This window comes from Psittacula echo (genome assembly GCF_963264785.1).
Source record: "Psittacula echo genome assembly, chromosome: 11".
NCBI classification, from domain to species: domain Eukaryota; kingdom Metazoa; phylum Chordata; class Aves; order Psittaciformes; family Psittacidae; genus Psittacula; species Psittacula echo.
The window spans coordinates 10583402-10610128 of record NC_137746.1 but is presented as its reverse complement, the minus strand read 5'-3'; the positions used below and the strand labels follow the sequence as shown (position 1 = coordinate 10610128).

Below are 26727 nucleotides of genomic sequence, written 5' to 3'. Positions count from 1 at the left end.
CTTCATTCATCCATTCCTGTAGATGGGTCAGTAGCTTTGTATGTCATTGCTGACGTGAGTGATGTCATATCCCTTGGTGAGAGCAGGCATCAGATTGAACTGACTCAGTATCAGTGAATCAATGGACACAAAGGAAAGCTCTTTGTGAGCTAAAGAAATATCTCACTCCTTACTGTGAGGATGGTCAGAGACTGGAACAGGTTCGCTAGGGTGGTGTGGAGTCTCCATCCTTGAAGATACTCAAAAACAACTAGACCTGACCCTGAGCAGCCTGGTGTCACTGACCCTGCTTTTGAGACGGGATGATCTCAGAAGTCCCTGCCAGCCTCAACTATTCTGTGCTTCTGTGAAGATAGCACATTACTCTAAATATTTACTTTCAGAGAGTCCTTATCCTCTTTGTTCTGCAGACTGCTGAATTACTTGGATGTTGACTCCCTTTTAGGTTTGCTGAAACTGCAAACAAAGAGCTTGAATAAAACTGTTTGCTAATTTAGAGGTGTATGAGATTTCGTGTTTTGAAAGAACACTTTGAACTTGTCGATTCTGCCTTCTCTTCTGTTTTGGAAACTCGGAGTTCCCACACTGTAACTGAGAGAATTTGTCTTGTTATGAATCACCTGCAAAAGAGTATGTTTTAGAAACAAAAAAACCATCAAAGGCCATCCAGTGTTAGGCTTTCTGATCTGCAGTAAACAGCTCAACTGATAAGTCTGTTGTGGGAAGGCTTGAAGGCTGTGACTCTTACTTAAAATTAATAGCTGACTTATTTCTCTCTATTGTTATTTGCAGCTTCTCAGGCTTTGATTTTCTTCTCTAACTGGTTCTCCTTCTTTTTGTCAGAGTGTTTTTAGACAGCCTGATACAAGCTTTTGAACCACACAGGCAGCCACAAGCTGTAGTGGCTTTGCATGTGTGGATCTTGGGTGCAGCTTTCCTAATAGGCTTTCTGTCTGACCAAGCCTGTGACTTGTAATTTGAAAGCCAGTGATCTTGCATGTTGTAGGAGGCTATGAATGAGACCAGCCCATTGCCATGCCAGTTTGAAGCCTGGGAAGGTTACATGATTTAGTGATAAATGCTTTAGGGCAGCCAGCTTGTAATAACATTGGGGGCTTGAGGGTAGGGGAAGATTCTGCCTCTCAAAAACCTTTTAGTCTAGTAAATATGTGAATCAACTATAGCTGCAACTCAATTTTGGCTTTCGTCAAGTCCTTCAAGTTTTACAGAGCAGATATAAAATAGCCCATAGTAGCCAAACATTAATTTAGGCTCTTCCCACATGATTTCTGCTGAAACTTCAGTATCGCTTCTGGTGCTGAAGGCTTTCTGGAATAGCAGTGGATTTACTGCAGGATTCCTAGTTGCTTTTGGATTGTAAAAAGGCCTTTTCGTAAATAATAAAAAAAAAGTTTTGAGGTTTATTAGGGAAGAAGGCATAGATCACATTACAGAAGAGATGGAAAATACCAGCTCTGCTTCTGCTCAAGTGGCCAATTCTTCTAGGAAAGAAGCAGCTCAGGGAGATAAAGTGTTAGGGTATTTCGGTGGAGTAGAGCAGGCAGTCTCAAACGCAAGCAAATCAGAAGTCAGCTGAGGGGTTATTGAGGCTTTCTATTATGAATGGTTTTGTAATTTCAGAAGTTGCAGTGAATGCAGTATAGAAGATATTTCAGGTATGTGTAGCAACCCTTCCAGTTGGTCAAAATCTGTAGGAATGAAGGAGCCAAGAACAGACCACTGCAGTTTACTGGGGTGAGATTTGTATAGAACAGCATATCCACTGCTGTGGTCTTCTCTGGAAAGAAGTGCAGAAGTTGCTATTCCTTTTCCTCAATGAAAATGTCTTCTTTCAGGCAGCATTGTGAGCTCTGTGCCATTCAGCCCAGTCGTGCCATTGTTGTCCCTCTTCCACCAGATGCTTGTGCCAGTCTTTACAGCCCTTCCCACCGCAGTGTACTGTGTGTGTGATGCCTGCACACGGCCATTCTAACAGACCTGACCAGCGTGGTGACAGCTTGGCCATGTTTGGGTATGTAGGCAGAGCAGCAGCACATGCCCTGGCTGGCTGACAGTTGTCATCTGGCTGGACAGGAGCAGTCCAACTTCCTGAGAGAGGGGCCTGCAACTAGGACAGCTGCTGTAGCGATCCTGCTATTCAGCAGTCAGCATGGATGCATAGTTTGCATGCACATGTTGTATGCACACATGGTAACGTTATCCAGAAATACTCTGTGCTGTTTAGAGGCTGGAGTTTTAAATACACATCAGGAAATATCAAAGTTATGATTCACATGGCATCTGTAACAAGACCCGTTCCTTGCACTTCATAGCAGTTTGCTCCATTGAATAATAAATACTAATAATTTTATGCCTTAATATAGACATAGATTCACATTCTCAGTCTGTATGATGTGTTGAACACTGCGTTTCTTTCATTTTTTGTGGGATGGGGAGGAAGAGTCAGGACTACATAGACGGGGTATATATCAGAAGGGTTATGTATGAAAAGGTTAGGTTGTCGAAGCTAGTGTAGGGAAAAAAAACTTGGCAGTTTCCCATCTTTCTGGGATTACTGATTAGCCAACAGCAATGTGTTTCAGTTTGTCTCATACAAGCAACCTTTGATATATTGATCATGTTATCATATTAGAGTTTTAAGAAACCTGTCTTAGATGGTCCTTTGAGCTCTGTGGGAACATCCCGGTGCTTTTGCAGTTAAGCTAAGTTTTATGCATGAATTGTTTTATTCTGTCTGATCCTAGCCTTTAATCTACTTTTCCAAATATAATGCAGTTGTCAAATGTCGGTGGCAGGAGCTGCACATTTGCATGGAAGCAAGTAAAGGCCTTCACTATGAAATAAGTAGCTGAAGCACTGCGTGCATAAATTGTTATGTTGGGAACATCATATATGCCTACAGCTCCATGCTAAGGAGGTATGCTCATATTCTACAGCTGAAAAAATGTTGGCTCTAGAGACAGTTTAATGCATAAGACTTTCATGTAAGTCTGATACCAGAGATACCCCCCTGCCCTGAAAATGTGTGTCTACAAGAATACAAGAGTGACCACGCTACCTAGGTCAGTGCAGATGTCTGTGCAGCCTAGTGTCCCCTTGCCAGGAGTGGCCAGCAGCCGATGCCTGAGAAAGAGCATGAGGACAGGTCAAACACTTCACCAGGCTTCGGTCAGTTGGCAGTTCTGAACTTCCCGAGCTGGAAGTGGTTCTTTTGTGTCTAGTAGGCCTCAAGGGATTTATTCTTCAGGGCATATATGATTCCCGCTTGAAATCTTACAGACTCTCAGAATTTAGTTGGGAGTTTTGTAAAGGAAAAACCTCCTCTTGTTTTCAAACTTCCCCTTCCCTCTTATTCCCATAGTTGAAGAGACGGTGAATGGTTGTTCCCCGTTCATCTCCTTTGGGCTGCTCATGATTTTATATACCTATCTCATGTCCACCCTCAGTAATCTCTTTTTAAAGGCTGAAAACTGACTATGAAGTTTGAAGACTGGCAAAGCATTGAGGAACTTTGAAAGTCAATCCCTGTTGAGCGTTCCAGGGCATTCTTGCAGGATTTTTTTAGATGCAGGTTAGTGGAATTTTACTGGACTGTATTTGGCAAGTATTGTCACAAGCCTTCGCTGCGAGAGCTGAATTGGAAAGTGAACTTGAGGGAACAAATACATTGTATAATGGAAACGGAGAAGATAATGATATAAATGACAGAGAAGAAAGTTAAAAACTCAGAAGAGAGAAAGCTGTAGGAGAGAATTTACAGTTAGTAGTGCCAGGCTTGCATAGGTGTGCTGGAGAGCAGAGAGGTGTAGCTGATGCTGTTGGAAAGCCTTTACAGGTTGATAACAAACAGAGAGGAATATGGGAAGCAATTAAAGAAGAAAAGGTTGTCTGTGTCAAATGCTCTCCCCTGCACACTGCCAAAGATCAGAGATCTTGTGTCTGTGCTTTTGGGTGATTAACAGTAAGAAACACTGGATAAACTGGTCTTGTGCCTGGGTTACTTTTTTTTGTGCTCTTACATAGGTATAGATGTTCTTGTAAGACTTTGCTGCTGTGCTTTAAGACATTTCTCCTCCCCCATTCTGTGGTGCATTGTGCCAGTGGCTTAGCTGGGTTACAGCAGTGTTGTTCTCTGTCTTGACAGCCAAGAAGTTTCCACTTGGAGCCACTTGTGTAACCATCTGAGGTTTCTCTTTAGAAATGAATATCCCGTCTTGCTTCCCATTTTCCTACTGGTCTTTGTGCATTTTCTTTCTTTCTTCATCCTAGCTAATGGATTTTTTTGACATCTCCTTTAGTCCCTTGCAGTTTTCAGAGGGTCAGTAAATTAATCTGCTGTCGAAATTACTGTGATGAGGAAGGGGAAACAACGCATTTCTCTTTCCTCAAAACTATACACTGACTAATCTAAAGAATGAGGCACAAGGCATTAGGTCACTCAAGGGTCTATCTCGGTATTTGCCTTAAGTACCTCCTCTTTCCTTCCCTTACCTCTCACATTCCCTACCAAAGGAGTTTGTACAGATGTTAATTGTGTGATAAAATTGCTCCCCAGCCAGTTGTTGCTTGAGCTTCCTGAAGAAATAGATGTTCAGACTGTATAGGTCATGTGGAATAAAGTTGAGGAACAGTGTTTTTCTTGTGTATTTCTCAATCCTAATTAGGGGCTATAGTAAAGTGGCCATTTCCAAAGAGTGCTTGGTCATTGCAACTCTGCTGGGATTGAGGAGTGAGCCAGATAGTACCTCGTTGTCAGAGCCCTGGCGTAGCATGCCATTTCCTGGTTTACTGTTTCATATACTGATTCATGGTGAACTTGGACATTTTATTTATAACAGATACACGATGCAGGCCTGTCTTCTTGAGCTGGCACATCCCTGACTGGATGACTTCAGTCATCCCTGCTCAAGAGGATTTACAGCCGTGCCTCCTTCCAGCCCCTTCTGAGTGGGCCAGTGAGCTTGTCACTGCTGTGTGAATGTCACTGTAAAATGTTCTGAATAGTTTCCTGGTGAAGAGTAACCAGTAATATGACAGTTACTTTCGGTTCCCTGTTTCTAGCTCTAGGTTGGCATTCTTAGAAAAGACATGGGACTTGTTGTCCAGGTACATCGCAGTTCCTTCACTGGGAATTTTCCTTCTCTGAAGAGTCAATATATCAGCAAATTGAGAAATGTATCACGCGTTAGCTAGACTAGTCCATTATCACCATGTCTCTGCTGTGCCAGCTCTATCTAGTGGATACTGCAGGCTGAGATGACTTACACACAGACTTAGAACTTGACAGAGAAACGCAGCATCTCTTAATTCACAAGCCACTGTATGCTTTTGAAGGAAGGAGATGCTGATTCATTTTCCTTTTTGGAGATTTTAGTAGTAATAAAATTACATTTGGAGTAAGGGCTCCATAGAAGTTGTTCTGTCAAGCAGCTTTGTCAAGGAGGAGGGAATGCTGGCAGACCAACATTGTGTGCTCGTGACGGAGAACGCAGGAACCATGTGGAGATGGAAAAGGTGGCCCAAGAATTAAGGTACCCAGCAGGATGTTGGGTGTTGGCATGCCGTTGAAGTTGTTGCTCTGATGGCCTCATCTGGGTTATTGTCCATAAAGAGTTTTAGCTCTCAAGAGTGTTGGGGTGGCATATCCATAAAGGGAGTAATATACCTGTGTGAAAACAGTTTTTGTCTTTGATAGAGATATGAGACTAACCTTTTCCTTGCCTTGCCTCTTTTCCAGTCTCTGTCTGCTGCTGTCTCTTTATACTTTTTCTCTTCCTGTCTGAGCTCACCGGATTCATAGCCACTGAAATGTAAGTAAAAATCATGTTTTCCTTTGTTTGAATGTATATGCATGTATGATTCTTTACAGTTTTACTCAGATACTTGGAAAAATGCCTGTAATTACACTAGGTCAGTTAGTTATCTAATGGGATTTAGATTCCTTTTGGTCAAGCCTGAATTTTCGTTCATTCATTCAAGTTTTTAATTTATTAAGGTATGCTAGGAAAATTTGGTTCTAAAATCCTTCTGATGGAGAAAACTGCTTGATCCTTTACCAGCTGCATGCTGGATTTCTCTGTTGAGCACAATGGATATTTTTCATGCGACCACAGATCACATCAAAAACTTCTGATCCTTTTCAGTTCTCTGGTGATCAGGTGTAAGGCAGTGTGAATGCTAAAGATGATCAGTGCCACTCCGTTGTAGTTTCCCTCTTCCTCCTTAGGCTGTTGATGTCTTGTTCTCATCTGAGATTCATTTCCTCTCTCCTCCTGAATAGGCACTCTACTCTGTACTTGTTTGATTCAAAGTGATTCTCAAAAACTAGTGTGTTTTTCATTGGTGCTACCATATATTTAAATGTGTGATGCCTACTGGCTGAATTCACATGATCTGGGCTCAGAGACAATACGGGCCCATTGCAGATATGGTGGGATCTCTGATGTTTTCTTTTCCCCTCACTTCCCTGGGGATAAAGTGGGCATCACATTCTGCCAGTCTTTACTGGATATTTTTGGAGATGCTTTTGGAAAAATTAACTGTATAAAACATGATTTATTATTAATGTTGATAGTACCTTTATTTGATATCAGAGCTGAATCTCTGATACCTGCAGATAGCTTAATTCACACGTGATTTTACCTTATTCCTTTTCCCTGTTGAGCCTTACCTGGAAACCTAGTTAACAGGTTTTGTTCCTGAAGACAAGTTGTTCCAGGCAACCTCTTTGGGACCTTTCTTTGAGCAAAATGGAAATAATTTCCACTTTAAAAAAGTGCTCATAGAACAAGTATTTTAATTAATCACATTTCTTTTCTCCAGTTCTCATACTCCTTTTGCCTTGAAGTAAACTTTTCTTAGTAACTATTAACAGAGGTACCTTTGGTACCACAGGTACCAGAGTTCTAGGAAACATTCTCCATCATCCTGCTGATGTGGCAGTGAGCTCACTAGACTGTGATGCACAGTTCCTGGATAGTTGGGAAGGGTGGAACTTCTGTCAGACTTACGTGATGGTCCAGATAGTAACAAATGTCACTGCTGAGCAAAAAGCTCTGAAACACGTGGGGTTCACATGCTGTATTTAGATTGACCATGCTTTACGTGGCTTCTGATAACCACAGGTGGCTTTTTCATTGTTTTTGTGCAGCTCTGACTTGGGTCAAGAATATTATTTCAAGAATCACTTTAACTTTGAGTAATGTTTAACCTTAAGACAGTAGCGTAATCCAGCTCTAGCTAATTTTTACAGCCGTTGCACGTTTACTTCAGAGATGGTATCTTAGGTTTCTTACTCTCCCACTGTTTCTTTGATTTAGTTCCATGCATTTGGTTGTAAAATACTAGGGTCACCTTATCAACCCACTTCCCTCAGGAGCTGCGTTGTCTTGGTTGTCTTGTTTTAAAACATAAAGCTACACAGATGGCTTCAAGTAAAATAGTACTTTTTCTTGCTCTCATCTTGGATCTCATTCTCTCATCTGGTTTTCTTTTTTCTTAATGCTTTACCAGAGGAATTAGTAATATTTACCTAATTAGCTGAGTGCACATGCCTTTATGTAGTGGGTAGTTTCCTGACTAGAGATTTCTTTTTGAACAGCAAAACTGTATGATTCTCTGAGGCCTCTTCATGGTCTTTTCTTAACAAGATGATGCATTTTCCGCAAGGATGTTAGAGGTGCTATAAGTTCCTGCATGCTCAGCTGACAGGTTTCTCATTAAAACATCAGAGAGATGGTAACTGCTTTTCCCAGCAGGAACTGGGCTTGTAAGCAATAAAGCAGTAAAATTTTAGAGAGGATGTCATGGGAGACACTGAGACAAATGAATGCAGGAAACTGATTAGTCATGGACCATCCAACACAATAGCTTGCAGAATATGAAAACCTCGTTCTAATGAGTTATAGGTCGTCAAAATCTCTCTTGCTGGGAACAGATCACCCACAGAATTTGTGAAGAGGCTCCCCCTGTAACAGCGGAAATAGTTCAGAAAGTCACATAAGAAAATGCTTCCCAGTTCAGCAACTTCTCAAGTAGAAGTGAACTTTTCTTTTTCCATTTCTTACTCATTGCTTTCTCTTCTGGGAAGTGCAGTACCTTAAAGGTGTTCAAAGGTGTTGTGAACTTCTTGTGCTTCCCCTTCAAGTGTGTATAATTGGCAGTGCATTGTGAGGTAGTATAATCTCATCGTTCAGAATAAGGGTGCAGAAGTATGGAGCTCTATGTGGTCTGGAACAGTGTGAGAACTCTGTGCCACCATTTAAACTGGGTGGTAGCAAATAACAGGGGACATACTATCTCACAAAGATAGAGCCTTATTAGCCCATGAATCAAATACTTTTGAAGATATGGAAGATTCCTTATGTGCACACTTTTCAATTCCCATGAACTTTTATTGCAAGCTTTGAGTTTCTTTTGTATTAAGAGTCTCCTACAATAGATACCTCTCCCACCTTGACGTTTCCTGGAGTCAGCTAGGATTTGAATGATTAAATTGAGTGTGCACATGTAAGGGGAGAGCTTTCCTGCTTTGCCAGTGCCAGCTGCACTATGAGACTGCAGCAGTTTTTTCTCCTCTTTTGTCTTATTTCCCTTAAAGCAGTCATGCACTTGATAAAGCTGGATTGCGTGGGAATAGCTGCACATTTTTGATGGCAAGGTGAAATTGAGAGCAGTTGGCCTGGTGCCTTACATCAGAGACGTACGAGGTTTGCTGATGTGGACTCATGCTTACCTCATAGCCCTATTATGCTGAGTAATTGTGCGTGATGTGTGTATCGACAGCCTGCTTCAGGGCAAGTCAGCAGCAACCTCAACAGCAGTGGTACCCACAGGATTAACTGCCTAACTCTCACCAGTGGGAGGTTTCTTTGGTATCTGCATCTGAAGTGAGACGTTGGTGTGGTGGTTTGAACTCTTGCTGCAACATGAGAAAATAAAGTGTGCTCCACACCATGCTAACCCTTAATGCTTGCTAGCTTCTACCCACTGTTGGACTTTCTTCTACATTCATATGACTGTAGCAACTTAAATTCCTGGTATTACTAGAAATCTCGGTTTGGTCACTCTTGCCCAACTTCAAAGCTGTTTTTCCTTGACCAGCCCATTGTCTTAGCATTTATAGTTGCAACTGCTAAAGACTTGTCTGGGTGGCAGAAAGCCAAGAAATTACACCCTCATCTCAAGGATAACAGTCGTAACACTAAACCCAAACAGATTACCTATGTGGGGAAGACAGTGAGCATCACAGCAGCTATGTCATGACTCGTGTGGGCATTTCTAATGAGCACTAAGATTACGTCTGTGCACGGGTGCTTACTTCAGTTAGGAAGTCGAACTAAGACGCTGCGCATTAGAGCAGACGTGTGGGAAGCTCATGTGGCTCTGTAAATGCACATCCTATTTTGCTGCTGACTAGCTTCCTGTGTAGACGAGCCTTGAGTAGGGTAGAAAACTTCCAGTTTCTTATCTTATATATGTATTGCATGACCCTAACAGGCAGTTCTCTGAGCAGCCATGAAGGTTGGTTCTTAGGTGGGGCTACATCCTTTTCAGTAAAGTGAAGTGCTGATGAGGGAAGCTTTTCTTTGCCGTTAAGGGGATGGTGAGTTGAACTCTGGAAACAAAGGATCTTGATTATTTTTTCCCCCATCCCTGTCCAGGCTGAGAGTGAAGGCTTAGTCTGAAACAAGAGCCTAGATTAACCTCCTTGATTCTGTAAAAGACAAATAAAGAAAAGGAGGTCTGTGCTCCAAATTTGAACCCCTGCAAAACTGACAGTATCAACCACAGCTCTTGCACTGAGCAAATGACTCGAGTGGCTGAAGAAATTAAGCTAAAGTGTTAAATGTGTCTGGTATTTCCTGGGCAGGATAGGTAGTAGGTTTAGAGTTGAGAGCAGATTGAGGACTCGAAATTGCTGGGCATACCTCAGCCGCCTTCCTCATTCATTGTGCTGTTATGTTGCAAATCAAGAATGAAGAAATGGCCTATCTCTTTTTCTAATTAACTCAGATCAGTGCTAGAAGTTAATAGCTGGCAAGATGATAATCTTGCCGTTTTATCACTGTAATTAGGTCATGAATTATGTTCTGTAGGATCAATAAGAGTTTTCCAAGTATTCCATCATTAAGGAGGAAAGATGTAATTAACTAATCTAGTCTGCCTTGCATTGACAGCCAGGGGAAGGGGTAGAACGGTATAAATGTGATAGTTGTGGTATGAATGTAGCTGCTCAACAGTAATTAATCTACCACAGCACATTGTAGAAAGCAACAGACTGTTCCTGGCAATGTTTTCTCTTTCTTTCTTTACTTATTTTAATGTAGTAACAGGCAAGGAACAGTCTGAAGTGACATGTTTGCCATTTGGAAGGCTGTGCCCCTGCAAGGCAGTTATTTACTTTAGCAGAGTATCTGTAATAAAAATACTGCCTTTGCATAAAAGCATCAATCATGAGCAATGTCCAGATCATTCATTTAAGGTGACTGGATCACTCACTGGGGATACCTGCTTGCTTTCATCTTTATGAAAAACACCTTGGTCAGTGTATGAGCATCACACAGCCCAGCTCCTGTGCTGGGGCCAAATCATGTGCAGCACAACTTGACTGTTCATGCAGGCAGCCAGGTACCCCTAATGTAAGAGGAAGCAAAACACCAGGAGCTGCTGAGACCAGCATTGCTTGTTTACACTGGATTCATTTGCATGGCCCAGACTGATCCTGCAGTGAAACAGAATTGTTATCATACCTAACTGCAAAGGCTTTTTTGGTCCTTTGCTCTCCAGGGTACATGGAAAGTGTTTTGTGGCTGTTGGCCCATGAAAATTTCTCCTAACAACCTGCATAATCAAGCTGTGAGCAGCAGCAGCAGAGTATGATCCTGGTGCAACAAGAGTTCCTTCTACTGGAAACAACCACCTTGGAGCAGAAAGGGGGAACACAATACTACAACTCATGTTTTCTGACACCAAACTGGAGGTACAACTCCAACTCCACTGGTTCATCCAGTGGAGGCAGATGAAATGCTGGAGCAAACTAGACCAGCATAGGGAATACAGCCTAATAGTCAGAGGGGAACGGGAGCTGTAATCCTGCTCTTGCTATGGACTGACCTTGAGACAAACACTTTTCTGTAGAAGGATGTAATACTTAGCTGCCTACCTCTCAGGGGTGCTAAGAAGCTTAATTAATGTTTGCGTAGTAGAGATGGAGCTTACCTAATAAACGGTGATATACTTTTGTGAAGTGTTGTTGTGCCGTTTGGCCTCATGTACTTGTGTGGGTTAGCAGGAAGCGGAAGGTCGCATCATGATGTCATTTGCAATTTCTGACTCAAATCTACATTGACGTCTTTCGAACCCTTCTTCTCTTCCTGCCTCCTGGAAAACTGTGATTCCTTCCTTTGTAGGACAGTGTGTTTTCTGTGCTTCCCAGCTGAGCCAAGACCTAATCTGGGACAAAGACCTCAATGAAGAACTGATTGAGATTCAGAGCATAGAAGGAAGATTACAAATGGCATAGCAATAGACACATGCACAATTTATTACAGAGTAGAATTGCTGACCTGCTTGTTGTTTCTTCCCACAAATTGAGAAGAAGATGGATTGTTTGTCATGTGTTGGATCTTCTCTGATCCGGCACAACTGAGAAGGTGGTAGTGCTAAAATCTCAGCTTTGGATAGTTGTGTTTCTGGAAGGTGGGTCATGAGAGCTGAAATGGAAAATGGAGCAGGGACAGCTCACCTGAGAAGGTATTTTGAGAAGCTTTGGGCTCCCTGAAGAAAGTTCTTTTCCCTCGTAGTCTTAGGATTCTGGAGACCAGAGAGTGTCTCCTGGGAGTTGGAGGACAAAGTGAAATGCAGCTTGCTGGAGTGAGTGGCTGTATTTTCTGTATGGCTGGTGACTGGGGAGGAGGCTGACTGATTCTTTGCTGTGAAAGAGGGAGAAAAAAAGCAGGGTAAAACTTGAAGCAGAGAATAGGACAAGGAGGACAGAGGACATGGAAGATGGGTTTAGAGAGCACCCAGGCAGCGTGTGAAGCTCTGAAAGGTCATTGCAGAGCGTCTGCTCTTGTATTCAGAGGGCTGCAGGCTCTTCAGCTGTTGAAGTGCTGAAGTGTCTAATGTCAGGGGCCAGGGCTGCCGGGTGGGAATATTACTCGGGAAGTTTTGTTTCTGGGGAAACAAAGCTGCTGTGTCATCAATTGGAGTCCTAAAGCATGGGGAATGGGTCTGACTTTCTTTGGATAAAATCTTACAGGAATGATGAGCCCTCTTGTGCTGTTTCCCCCTTTCATTCTTTCTTGCGTGCCATTTGCATGATCTGCAATCTCAGCCAAAGAGTCCCTCCAACTTTTTCTGTGTAATGCTGCAAGTTTGTAAGCAAATGGGATAAGCAGCCATGAAGCCCAGCAGCACTGCTCAGGAATGTGAAGTATTTCGAAGTGGCTCTTTCTAGAAGTGAAGCAGATTCTTTCTCTGTGGATCACAGCTCCTGCTGCGTGAAGAAACTTCACTCCTTTTCTTGAATTAGTGGTGGGAGGCCCAGCAGGCAGAGAGGTCCACTTCTTACCTTCATTGTACTTTCGTAGCTCTGCACCTCACCCCTGCTTTATTGTGCCATTTTTATTCAAATAGTCCTTAACAGTAACCAGTAAAATGCCAACTCCTACGTGCTTAGGTCTTTGGAGGAGGTACCTGCCATCTTTGGTTCACAATACAACCCTTTACGCTGCCTCTCTTAAACAGCCATAGAAGCAGCTGCCTCAGGTTTTATTTCCTTTGTGACCATCCCAGATTCACTGTTAAGTACTGTTCCTCCTGGGACACTTCATGTTCCAGGAGGAACAGGTATAAATTAGAGCCAACTTCATTTCTTCTGCTGGAGATGTTATCCCTTCAGGGAGAGTTCATACAGGTGGTAAGTAGTGCTTTTTCCCAACATCCCAGGATTGTCTGAATAAATAGGAGGAAGGCTGTGTGAAATTTGGCTTCTTGGCCCTGGGCAGGACGGTAACAAGGGATGTGTGAGTGCCAGTTCTCTGCCAGCTCCATCCAGACTGAGGTGGCAGTGGGTCAGGAGGAGATCCTGGAAGGACTAGCCTTGACCCTGGGAATCTGCTTTACCTATGAGGTTTCCAGAATGTATTTTGGGAGTACAATTTCCAGCTGGTTGAAAATTACGACATTTCTTCTGAGGTTTGTTTGCCCCAGCAAGTGCAGTCTGTGGTCTGTTGTCGTTGTGCCTTTGGTTCCCCATAGTGAAAGAAAACCTCAGTAGCAGAGCCGGTCAGCGCTTTGGAGCCCCTGATAAGAAACATGGCTGGGTTTGTTAGCTTGGACGCTCTGCAAGAGCTGGTGATGCCAAGAGGAGGCAGTGGCTGGAGCTGGGAGGGAGAAGCAGAGTTCAGCAGGCAGGGTGCTCCATGAAAGGCAGCACTGAAGGTACAAGGAAGGGAAGGAAGGACAGACTGTCACGAGCTGTCAGATGTCCAAGGAGAGATAGATAGGGTTACGAAATTGGGAATATGAGTAGGAGAAGGGCAGGGGGCTACTAGGTAAAGAGGAGGAGGAGGAAGCACCCATGAGCCTTGCCCAAGGGACAGGTTAGGAACCGTTGGTCCAGTGACTGGAGCACAGGACAGGAAACCAGTTTCCTTTATCTGCCACTAATGGGCTGTGTGATGTGGACAGGCTGGCCTACTTCTCTTTGCCTCAGTGATCCAGTCTGCAAGCGAGTGACCTCACCACTTGCCTTCCTATGTAAGAACTGCCATAGACTCCCTGTGCTCAACTCATCCTTTGACTTCTACCAGCAACCACTTCTCACTCACTTATCACTGCACAGCATATGTGCCTTTGCTTACAGACCATGCCTGACTGCAGGTTTTCTGACAGGTTCCAAACTGGGAATGAGCAAATACAAATATTGACCTTCCTAGAGCTTCCCTCCAAATAGCTGGGATGTTCAGCTGCTGAACCTGACGTGTTTCTGTGCCAGCCCTGGCATGAATGCTCCTTTCTGGCAGTAATGTGGAGTTGCCCTCAGCACTGGCTGGGCATGGCCCACATTTCAGACAGCAGAGAGCTGGGCAGAAGCCAGGTGCTGTTATGAAACAGGTTGGCTGGCAGCTGAGATCTTGATGGAAACACTTGGTGAGCACAGGAAGGTGCCTTGGTTTGGGGGATTAATGCCTGTCCTCGCTGGAGCTACTCCTCACAACCCTATTTGGATATATGACTTAATCCTGATTGCTACCCAATCGGCCAGTAATAAACATGTAGAAGATTTAATACATTCCACCCAAGAGAAGAGGGCTTAGCCAAAAAGATTCTAACTAGGTCACTGATGAGCAATCTTTCCCCTCCCTCTGTGTCATTTTTATTAATCATTTGAAAAATACGTTGAGTAATGATTGCAAGCAACTTGTCAAGCCAATTAAAAACAGAGAAAGGTAGGGCTGTGAAGCTAAAGACAAATGCTGTGCTGGTTTTAAATGAGTGTCTGTAAACCCTACTGACCTGTGAGTAATTACCTCCAAAAGAATTGGCAGCTGTGTGTTTCTCAGTGTGAAGGCTTGTTTCTTCTCAATTCACAGGGCAAACAGTTCATTATGGTCCAGAGATGGATCACCAGAGCAAAATCACTTTGAATCTGTCTTGTATCTGCCCTTAGTCTGGTTTGTCTAATAGCATGTAGACTCTTCGGCAAGGGCTTGTCAAAGGCTTTCATGCACTTTGAGCATTAAATAAGTATAATACGGAGTACTTACACATAGTTTATTTCATGTAGCTTGCCTGAACATAAATTCCCATAGCTTTGTAATGTGTCTGACTGGAAGAAAAATTGTCAAATCTTCGTATTTGATGAGGCTGAACAGTGTTGGGCTTTGAGGGAGAAATAGCTGCTGGGTAATACTGCCATCTTCCTGGTTCAGAGCGGTGAGTCTCCTGCAGTGGATTCTCTAGGGTTGTTCAAGGAATTCGTCTGTGCTTGTGTTGGGCTTTTTTTGTTTACTTTTTACATGTCAGATGGATTGAATGTGCCAACAATAAATATTTGTATTCCTTTTACTCTGTATCTGTATTCTGTCTTCTTTGAAGAATGGGCCAGCACTGTGGGTGCCATGAAACAACATTACTCTTTGGGAGACTTGAATAGTGTGTTAGATCCTGCTGTCCAGGTTGTTTCTTCCCATCTGTTCCTGGCTCAGATCCTCTTCAGTTTTAGTTGTTGCTTTTGGTTACCAGTCATAGATTGAAATGAGATATTAAGGAGAGAGATTTATGCCATGCTGCCTTCTCTTGCCACTTGGTTGTCAACTGCGTGACAATAACAAAATGCAGTAGTAAAACTAAACAGTGGTTGCCCCTATGCAGTTGTGGGGGGCTTTTCCTGCTGTCCGTCTGGTGACTTCCAGCCATCACATAGCGAAACCCCCTCTTCAAATCTCCTTTTTTTCCCCTCCCATGCAAGTTGTTGAGGTTTTTTTCCCTGTGATAAGTAGCTCCATGCCTGAACCCACCCATGTTTTCTGTCCTCCAGAGTTAATGAGCTCTATGTGGATGACCCAGACAAAGACAGTGGAGGTAAAATAGAAGTGAATCTAAACATCAGTTTGCCAAACCTGCATTGTGAATGTGAGTACCCCTTTTCACTTAACCAGTTTTTCTTTGTATTTTAAACCGCACTTGAAACAGACCCAACCTGGTACAGTAGCCCTTCTTCTGTAACAGGGTGGATGGAGATCAAGTAGCTGCAGCCTTTGCCAATATCCCATCACTTTTTGTTTCAGGCCAGGACACCTGTTTTCTTGGACCCTGTGCTCGCTTTGCAGCCTGTGTTAGTGGCTGACCTCCCTTGCTGGCTTCTTTCTAAAGATCATTTCCTTTTTTCATAGTGACCTTTTGGTGTCTGGGAGCAAGAAACCTCCCAGGTTTCATTTGTGACTCTGAATACTCCAGCTTGGCTTTTCACAAATCACCTGGCTTGTCTACCTGAAGTTTTTCCATCTGTGTAATTGAGATTGCAGTCAGCTGGCAGGACATGGGACCTGTATTTGTGTCAAATAGGCAGTCTGAAAAGTATGGTTACAAAGCTCTTTCTGAAGAGCTGGTATGATTATTAGCATTTGACAGATGATATTACTAGTGCAGTTTAGTCAAATGTCTGGAAAAACTGTGTGGATTTTTTCCCAGTAAAAGCAGTGCGTGCTTTTCCTGTGCACCCTTCCTGTTATTTCTTTTGTTTTGATTTTTTTATTGTCTCTTCCCACCCATGCAGTAGTTGGACTAGACATCCAAGATGAAATGGGAAGGCACGAAGTGGGTCATATTGACAACTCAATGAAGATACCTCTCAATAATGGGGATGGCTGCAGGTTTGAGGGCCATTTCAGCATCAACAAGGTGAGTAGGAATGACAGTAGGTGAGTGTGTGCTGGCTGGGGAAATGCTAGCAAGATCCATTTGTAAAATGCTCATGAAAATCTCTGTGCCAGTGTCTCTGCTGCGGAGTTGATGTTCATGTCCCTAATCACTGGTAAGGTTATGTCTCTCAGTGCTGCAGAAGAAGGTGGGGAGAGGAGGCTGCATATAGAAGGAGGCTGACCTATGGAAATGTGTTAGATCAGGCTTTTACTTTGTTCTCCAGAACAGTTAATTGACATAGCATTGCTTAACGCAAGAGAGCAGCTCTATGCTGTAGCCCATGTTGTCTCTTTTAGTGTGGCAGCCTCATGTTTAGGGGTTATATGAACTCCCTACAAATGCCGAATGGCTTCTGTGTTTATTCCTCACAACTTGTGCACCTCCAAAATCTGACTCACTGTGCAGAGGTCTTTGGCAATGGCTCTATCTACGTGCTCTTTTATTCCAAGAGCCGCAGAATGACAGGAATGTTCCTTACTCGATGGTGCCAACATAACAGAAGCGGCTCCATGCTGAGATGTTTGGAATACGTGCATGCAGCCTCTGCGCATGGTTTGTTGGGGTGCTCCACTTCTGTCTCAAAGAATGAAAATGCAGGCCTGGAGGAGGCTCCTCTCTGGGACGGGCGTGTTCAGGATTGAATAATCTTGCTATGTAATGCTGGAGATGACTAGCTGGGGTGGGAGAGGTAGTGGTGGGGCCCACTGATGTCCTAAGAAGGGCACACCCTTCACGCCACTTCATGTACCACAGGCTACAAAATCCTACTTCCTTCTTTTCCTCCCGGGTCACGTTAAATCGCATCTAAAAATAACAAGCAGAAGCTCCTACTGATTCTGTGGCATGGAAAGGATTAGGGACTTAAAAAGAGGACATTTCTTTCCTCGCCTCTAAGCCACCAAGATTACTGGCAGCTGATAGTCCACGAAACTGGGAAAGGGCTTCTTGAAAGGTAGTTCTTGTTCTATTAATTCCCAAAACACAGAGCTGAAATACTTAGGGTTTTGTCTGCTAGGTGTGGTGTGTTCTGCTCACCAAATCATCTCAAAAGGGGGCTGCTGTATGAGGCAATGAGAAGCTCCTTTCACTGCTTAATCTGTGGTAGGCCACTAATTGTGTTGTCTCATATAGTGGCTGGGACTGCTGTCGGAGGGGAGCTGGCCCAGGACTTCAGCCTCTGAAAGCCTGAACCTCTCATGTATGACCTGCAGTCCTTGTCAGAAATTGTACAAGCTTCTGTATGAGCTGGTATCTGGAGTGGGATGTGGCCAGGCTTTGAAGCATGACCAGGGATTGCTCTTGGGTGTTGTTCTCAAACCTAAAGAGGGAGAACACGGTAACAGTGTGATGATTGTGTGTACTACTTACTGCAGAGTCTGCCACCCTGTTTACCGAGCTTGTGTATGACACAGCTTGTGTCCACCCCTGAAAGTGTTCCCAGGAGAACACTGATGTTCCTCAAGTCATTTAAATTAGCTTTCCTGAAAGCACATGGAACCGGCATGTGGCCTCCCATGTCCCTGCTGGTGAGGTGTCCCTGCAGAGAGCACAATGGATACCAGTTGTATAACCGTCCTCCCACTCTTGTCTTATGCCATGTCAAATTGCTCCTCAGTGTTGCTTGATTTCTCAACCTCTTCTTGATAGGAAAAAATTCTTGCACCTTCCGTAACAGTGACCGAGCTGAATCTGCTGAAACACGTCACAGAGGCTAGTGACCTGAAAAGTGTGTGCATCCTAGAATGATCCTGTCAGAATGACACCAGGGCTCATTTTCTGGCTTGGAACTGAGTCCTTAGGTGAAATCTGTATTTTTTTGAAACTTCGTGTTTCCCTCCATTTAAAAAAATAAACCCAGAACATTCTGTGCTTGGAAGGGCTATTGCCAGGGCTAGAAGCTGAAGATCTGGCTTAGTTTGTATGGGAAACCCCATTGGTTTTGGTGGGGTTTTTTTCTGTTATGTAAAACTCATTCTTAATGTACAGTCTTCTCAAATGTGAGGTTGCTCATGACCAGTTCTACAATACGAATAGATCCACAGCTTGCTAGGGTTGTGTTGCAGCAGTGGGCCCATTTACAAAAGCAAGATGTGGGAGTAAAACATTAAGCAACTGTTTGTTCCCTGTCAGAGACATGAATTTTATTTTAATAGGGATGAAAGACATAGCCTTAAGTGTTAGGAATCCCTAAAGCTGGCAGTGATCCACTCATCACCTCCTAGTCAGCAGCAGTGTGAGGGTGCCAGACTCGGGCTGTGGGATGTAACCGATCTCCACTCTGTGTGCAGTATGGTTGTGTTGGTCAAGTGCAGGAAGGTAATTCAGAGCCTTTCTCTGACATGCCAGAGGCTGTCCACTGCTAAGTACATATATCCTGCCAGGCTGGATGGATCCAGGCATTTCTGCTTCATATCACAGAGCCTAGCAATGCCTTGAGGGATAAAATGGGAAATCCTGTCTTCCTTGTCTTGACTAATTTTAGGTCCCTGGTAACTTTCACGTGTCAACGCACAGTGCCACTGCGCAGCCTCAGAATCCTGACATGACTCACGTCATCCATAAACTCTCATTTGGGGACAAGTTACAGGTGAGTTCTCTTCCCTGAAAATTCCCTGGCTCTAGGGGAATGAATGCAATGAGAGTGACTTTAATATTAGACACTTTGGTTTTATGGAAGGGCCATGTACAATGTGGAGAAGACATGAGATAGGACTTCCTGGGCAAGTAAGCCTATCCCTTGCATGCATAAAATATACACTCAATCCAGAAGAGTTTGCGAACTGTTACGTAGCGCTTCAGGAGGGAGCAGTGTTCGGTCACACAATAACTGCTGGTTTTATCTGAAACTGAAAGTGCTTTTGGAAAACTGTGTCATAATCTTCCTGAAAGGAGTAGAAATGAGGATTCATGTCTTTGCAAAATGCTACGCAGTGGTGTTTTCAGTATTAATACAGCTTGCAAAATAGCTATGCAGTACTGTTTTCAGTATTAATACAGCAATCAAATTTTGACTGCCTTTCAGAGGAGCAGTCAGTGTACTAAGGGAAGATGTGTGCTTGCTACTGTCTTTACCATGGCACCAGTCAAGTTCCTTTTAATTCACTTCACTGTACTTGTATAGCAGACACCTATTAGTCAAATTGGTTCTGTGAAACGCAAGTTAGACTTAGAACTGCCAGTTCCCTGCCAGGAAGAAGGTGGTGGATGTGTGCACTTGCCCAGTGGATGGAGTTTCACCAGGTGTTGCAAGTTATGTAATAATTCCTGATTTCTCAATGAGAACAGATTACAGCACTTCTCTAGCCTACTTCCAAGGAGTTAGCATCATAGGTGGGAGTTATATATGTGCACACCCAGTTTGCGACTCACCCTAAACATTGCTTACCCATAGTCTCTCTGTAATCTTCTTTCCTCAGCACAGACGTCTCATTAGTCTGCTTCTTGTACACCCACTTCCAAAACCCTTTTTCATGCTAACAAGTCTAAGCGTTGCTTTGTAGTCTTCTGATTCTGCTCCCGGCTTCTTTTAGGAAATATCTTGTGTGGGAACGCTGGAATATTAGCATATAAATAAGCTTGGCTTAATGTCTGTAAAGCACACTGAGATTATGAAAAATATTAGGTAAGTGCTAATAGGGAGTTCTGCAGTTTGTGTGGGAAATCAGCACTGTAACGTAGCATTCCCACTGTTTTATCATGGAGTCTTTGAGTAAGTGCGAATCAGCATGAATGAGATGAGAAGTCTTGGACAGTTGGGGGCAAAGGAGTGAACGTCTTCAGTTCAGGTGGTGAGAAACCTGTCTAGCAAACATGTAGTTGGCTTCTGATTTGGACAAGTTTTGATTAGTATTTTCAAGTTCAAAATAGCTACTCATCATCTCCATACACAAGGAATGGAGCATGTAGGTGCTGCTGATCCTGTAGGCAAACATGAGTTCAGCATCACAAATTAAAAGAAGGATATGTTCACTAAACAGGTGCTACCAAGTCTCAGCAGAAAGCCAGTGAGTACAGAGAGCTTTAAATCTATCTAGATACACCTTTGGATATTTTGAGTTGTCTCTACCTGCTTTGGTGTAATATATGCTCATATTTCTTAAAGAGGGTGAGGAGCTTCTCATTTGCTTGTGTCATGTGCTGGGAATTAACTTCTTTGTAGGTTGTTACCATTCTTTGTAGGTTGTTACCAACTCTGCCAGAATGATCCACTAAGGTACACAGTGTGTTCTCTAGAAAAACCAGTCTGTGAAATAGAGATTTATATCTCATCTGGCATTGAATGAGCTTCAATTTTTAAACATTAATTCATGCACAGAGTGGCAGACTTTCTGTACATTTTTCCCTCATGTAGGTGAGACCAAAATTCAAACCAGTGACGTTCTTGCATGTCAGGTAACCCAGTAAAGAGATACGGAAAGTAGGAGATTATATGTTTTTAATGATAGAATTCTCTTGAGTGCTTTATTGTGGTGTTGAATAATCCTAGTTCTAACCTTGTGAGAGGTCTTGTCTTCCCTTGATAGTTGCAAGGCTGGAAGTTATTTTAGCCTGCTGTTGGACTCTGCCTGAGTTATATATCCAGTTGTATGTCATCACATGCATTTGTAGAGGTTAAAACTAAGGTGTTCAAGGCCTTAGAAAGGATCTTTTTGAGGTCCACATTGCAGAAGAATACAAGCGCTATCACTGTTAAAGCATTCTCTGGCCTCCTGTGCCACTACTCCAAGCACTGGATTTGGCCCTGCTAGTGCAGGCCAAGTCCTGAGAATGTCTGGCTAAACAGGCTTGCTTAAGTTGTCTGTTGCAAAGCAATTTTGTTACTATGGCCAAAAGCTTACTCCTTATTGAAGTTCCTCCAGGTACTTAACAAGGTACAAACAAGCATGTTCCCCCAAGGAGCACACCTGTGCACTTTGTAGAGCAGAGATTAATTACGGACAGCAAGTATTACAATGGGAGTCCAGAATGTTCCACAAGGAAAATCATGGTAAAACCTCAGACTGGGAATGACAAATGCCATCCGTGTTGCAAAGGCAAGAGAGGCAGAGGCACAAAAGGACCTGCTCTTACAGAAACATGCAGTTGTGGAGATGCCTGGTGGCTTTGTCTCCGTAACTCGCAGCTTTGCAAACTCCCTGTGTAGAGAGAAGCAGAGCAGCCACTTACATATATAAATAGAAGTGTAGATGCTGGGGAGGCAAGGACAAAACAAAAGTCCAAATATATTGGTATGTCCCAGGATAGATACAGTTGGTTGCTGAGTATCCACTCAATATTTACTATTAGGGTGTTTGAAGTGGACCTTAAAGTCTCTGGTCCAGATGTTGCTATAAGAGGCTTATTTCTTGGCTGTATCAAGAATGGAATATAGTACTGTAGCCCAGTCCAGGGGCCCCTCTTTCTTTGTATGCTTTTAAAATTAGTAAAGAATGTGTACAGTCTGCTTGTGTAGTTTGGAAATGGTTACTCTTGTGTAGAGTATTTGAAATGCCAGCACATTGAAAGGTGCTGTAGAAGGTTCAGCCGCGGCTTTTGCTCTGTGCTTGTTACCAGCACCTTGCTGGTGATTTTTGTCCCTGTAGAATTTCCTTTCTCAGGAGAGAAACGGGTTCAGTTGTAGCTTCCTCCAAATCATCCACTCCGTAGCATTCAGAATAGAGAAACAGCCATTAGGGTGAGATGAATACATCCACATACTATCAGTTGTTGAGAGGGTCTGAGAAGGAGATTGCATTGCCCTGTTAGCGAGATGAAACCTTGTCATACCCATGACCAAATACTTCTCCCAAGCACTTCTTCCCGGTTGTCTGGCTTAAGATCAGGAATTTCTAGGTTGTGGAATTATTTGTTCTTTCTGTATAGTTTACTGTACATAATGTGAATGACGCAACTTCTGATCTACAGCTGTTCCTGTGGGGTTTCCCTATAGAGAGTTCACAAGCTGATTATGCTGGTGGTGGATATCAGACTCCCAGATCATAGTGTGTGGAAGGCATGGGATGGAAATCCTGTTATTCTGGGCAAACAGATACTTGCGTGCCTGGGACCAGCTGCAGGAAAAGCTGAATGGATGGCAGTGTTGGCATGTGTCCTTCCCATCTCTATGGGCATAGTGTGTATAGGGGGAAAGCTGGGCTAATGAGTTAAAGCTATACAAGCCCAACTGCTCTGACATGGGCTACCTTTACAGGAGACTCTTGAGTTTTAACCTTCATATGACTCCCATTTATTTCCCTTTTAGCCTGATAAATTAATTTCACAGTTAACAATGTAAAGCTCTTGGGAAATATCTCACTATGAAATTTCACAACTGGCCTCTTCCAACTGCAATTCCTTTAGCTTTGGAGTGGTTTTGGAATTTGATCTTGTAAGACATTGTGAAATCAACTTTTTAACTTGGAACCAACCTCTGTGGTGATGGTCACTGAAAGATATTTCAGGTCATCTTTTACTGGGTTGAGGCTTTGTTTTCGGGAAGGTTGAATCAGGCTAATCTCCTTGTTACAGGATAGGATAGGGAAGCAAAGATCAAGAGTACCAAGTCAGAGCATAATTTCTTGATATGCCTTTTTGCTTTCCAGGTCCATAACGTTCATGGAGCATTCAATGCCTTGGAGGGAGCAGACAAACTCAGCTCAAATCGTATGTATTTTTGGTGATTACAGGTCTTAGGCACTCTGCAGGAGGGAAAACAGGGCCATTCATGCAACACTGGTGTATCCAGAAGTCTTTAATTTGCCTCTTTAACCAAAATGATCCAGACATTACCGACTGTCATTTCCATTTTCTCCAGTAACATAGAGAAGGCTTAGCCCAAAAAGTCCTATGCAGCCCTTCTGCAACCTGGACATCATCTCCAGCTCTGCTATGACTGACTTGGAATTGCTGAGGTCTTTACCCATATCCTGCTGCTATAGCTTCCCTTTCCTGCTGACACCACCACCATAACTTTTCCTTGGTCTTGTGCTGCAAGTTAGATCTTACCTCAAGTTCTACTTTGTGGCTGGAAGGTTAGACATTTCCATTGCCCTTCTTTATGACCAGCAACACAAAAAGCAATTTCTAGAGCATGCTACAATTCAGCGTGGTTTTATTGCTTCAAGTGTTCAGGCTCCCACAAGGATATCAGTCTTGTCCACTTTTTGGAACAAAATTTGTATGGCTGTTCATGAAGCTAAACAACTCTGTTGTGGTTTGGGTTTATTTGGTTTTTGTTTCTTTCTTTCTTTTTTTCTCCAGGAGCCAAATGTCATTGTGTTACACTTGGCTAAAGGATCCTGCTGAGAAATCATTTAGAATTCTGTTTTAGAACTGTTCTAGCAGTTAAAAAATAGCACGAGCCATTTAAATCATGGGGAAAAGCAGCTGTAGTAAAAAGAAGAAAGAAAGATGGGTACATAAGATATGGGACTACACAGGTTGTGATGCCTCAGCTTTTTCTGTCAAAAGATGCTGAGTGAGCTTCAATTCTAACCTTAGCTGGTTCTTGTTTTAACCAGGACAGCTTTTAGTGGTGCTGGTAAGACTTACCATTTGTAGTTCCAGGCAGTTAGGAAGGTTTAAGTGACCCAAACTCATCTCCATGGGTTGTGCTACTGCAGAATTCCTGGAATGATGGGCAGGTTCTGGTGTCATCCAGCTACCTTACAGAGTTTTGTACAAAGAACATAAAAGTAGTATGTGAAATTGTCATTTTGTCTCAGAACCCGAGACGAGGAGGAGGGACATACCTTTTCTGTGGCTTCCTTGTTGAGTTTGCACATTTACTTTGAAATGTTGTGTGTGATTCCTTTCTCTGAATTCTGATGTATATTTTCATCTCCTTTCCTTCCCTGACCACAGCTCTTGCATCTCATGATTACATATTGAAAATAGTCCCGACGGTGTACGAAGACATGAGTGGCAAGCAGCGATACTCTTACCAATATACTGTAGCAAATAAGGTAAAGAAGCAGGTAGCTCTCAGAGACGCTCCTTATTGCAGCCCAGTGGATGCATGGAGGATCTTCAGTCATAATTCCTCCTCCCTCTTGCTCCTCTGTTCTGCAGCCGTGTACATTTGTTTGTAGGTGAGGAGTAGCCTCTGCTGGGAGAAGGAGGAACTGAAGCTCTTCAAGCTTCCTCTTGCTCCTGGTGCCGGCATTTAACAGGGTTGGATTGTGAGGGCTTGTCAAAGCAGGTGGTGGTATTGTTTTAATCCTAGAGAAATGTAGTCTTACTCCTGACTTTCTCATATGTCAGTTTAACTGATGGATGTTTCTATAAATTATGTGGAAGGTTTGTACGTACTGCAGGAGCTCTTGTGATTTGTGTCAAGATTCATCTGGGTGGGAACTGCAATGGAACTGAAAGCACAAAGCAGCACTTACAAATGATTTTGTTAATAAAACAGTGTTAATTGTGGTGCACGTATCAGACTAAGTCAGCAGAGTCATCAGCTTTTTATAGATGTTGATTTCAGATATTAAGCCCTTGAACCTGCAGTGGCAAATAGGTACTGGTTGACTATTTCACAGTGCCCACTTTTAGTGGGTTATAATAGTTCTTATAACTTTATAATTCTTAATTTACATTAAATGTGAAGATATTTATATTTTAATAATACAATGTACTGAACTTTTAAAAAGAGCCCCTATTTACTTTTTAAGGTAAAAAGTGTATTTCAATTTAAAACTATTTGCCAGTCAGGTGCTAAATGAAAGTCCAGAATGGGTTTATAATACCTAATTACTGCTGGTTTGCAGTAACTGAAAATCAAGCATGCACTCTCATCAACTATTTGTTAGATTTATGTTTCTGTCTAGTGACTTTTGGGCTTGTACAGTGTGTCCCAATGATTTGGATGTCTCCCTGTATTCAGATTGCAATGTATTTGTTCTGCTTAATGTCACAACTGTTGTTCTGATAAGACTCTTGCGACGCAAGTTCTGATAGTAATTCGGAAAATAGACAGCAGGAGCTTTTGACACTTCCATGAGCACGGTTGCAAATGGGGGCGTTCGGCCAAGACTGACTCATTAGGGGAGGATTGCTGGTGGGGAAAAGGGGAGAGAAAGGAAAAAATGAGGTCAGTTCTATCAGAACTGAAGGGCAGAGAAACAGTGCTGCATCTGCATTTTCTTCTCATTAAAAACAAGAATTCTCTTATCAGTGCTTTAGCCCTTGTCTCCCACCCTGATCTGTGGGAAAAAGAAATTGGAAGCTATTGGAATAGTCTGGCATAGATTGACTAGTATGAAGAGATTGATAGAGTCTCAAGCGTGGACTGTCTGTCTCCTCTCCCCTTTTCCGTCCTAGACCCTTGTGTCCTCACTTCCCCTGATAGCCGCTGTCCCAAGATATGCTGAAAAACTTCTGCAGTAACAGCCCTGAAAACATCATGACTAGGGACTTCAGTTACATTCTGCTTCTCTTGTCATTCATTGAGAAAAACTAGAGGGAAAATTGGGAATTATGAGATTAATGAAGGAGAGAGATGCTGTTTCGCTAGCTCCCTTTGAACTCACAGAGCATAAAACTATCCTCTTTTTTCTATCATGCTTATGGGTGTCCTTTGCTTGTCCTTATTGCTTGTCCTTTCTTCATCTTTCTGAAGTATCTGAGGTTGCCTTTGCCTCTGTATGAAGGAGAATTAAAGCAGAAGAGGTGATCTGAGTTGGCAGGCATGTCATAGGGCTAAAGAAGGGAGGAGCAGCTGGGTAAAGAGGCAGTGTGTGTCATGCCAGTGCTGATGGCTCTCGCTGGTTGACAAGTCCGCAGCCTGCTTTGCTTTGATTTTTCTTCAGTCTGTCAAGATAAATGTCCTGTTCCTTGAAAGTTGATATCTATTTCCACTGAGAGCACAGACAAAATATTAGCTCGAAAAGATGTGACTTGTGATGCTATGTTGATGTTGGTATCTGTTCTACACTGGCAGTATGCAGTATGTCATGTTGGGGTGGTGTCCTCTGTCTGATTGATTGCTGTTATTAAAGAAATGGATTAAAAGAGATCATCACTGGCAATTTGAAGATGTCTCTTCCACACCAGCTTGGAATATTTTTTGAACCTTGGCCAATATTTTTGTGTATACAGTTTCATTTTGGCTTTCAGCACAGTTTAAACAATGCACCATGTGATTTATACTGAGTGGGTGAAGCATTCACGTTGTTGGTCTCAAGGCAAAGGGTTCCTTTCAGATAGGAGCTGCTGCTTGCTATTCTGTGTATGGACAAGAAGGGATTTTCAGGTTCTTGCAAACTAAATTCTGGTTTTGGATGAATATCCCAGATTTAC

At 43.0% G+C, this 26727-nt stretch overlaps 1 protein-coding gene across 1 annotated transcript in view; it reads left to right on the top strand.

The window, feature by feature from the left end:
- The window catches only part of ERGIC1 (endoplasmic reticulum-golgi intermediate compartment 1), a 56461-nt gene that overhangs the window by 22818 nt on the left and 6916 nt on the right, over positions 1-26727 (top strand). Inside the window, exons 3-8 of the mRNA XM_080627095.1 lie at positions 5759-5831; positions 15569-15663; positions 16307-16431; positions 18935-19039; positions 23034-23094; positions 24295-24395. Coding sequence (XP_080483221.1) covers positions 5759-5831; positions 15569-15663; positions 16307-16431; positions 18935-19039; positions 23034-23094; positions 24295-24395 — 560 coding nt within the window. The remainder of the gene's footprint in view (positions 1-5758; positions 5832-15568; positions 15664-16306; positions 16432-18934; positions 19040-23033; positions 23095-24294; positions 24396-26727) is intronic.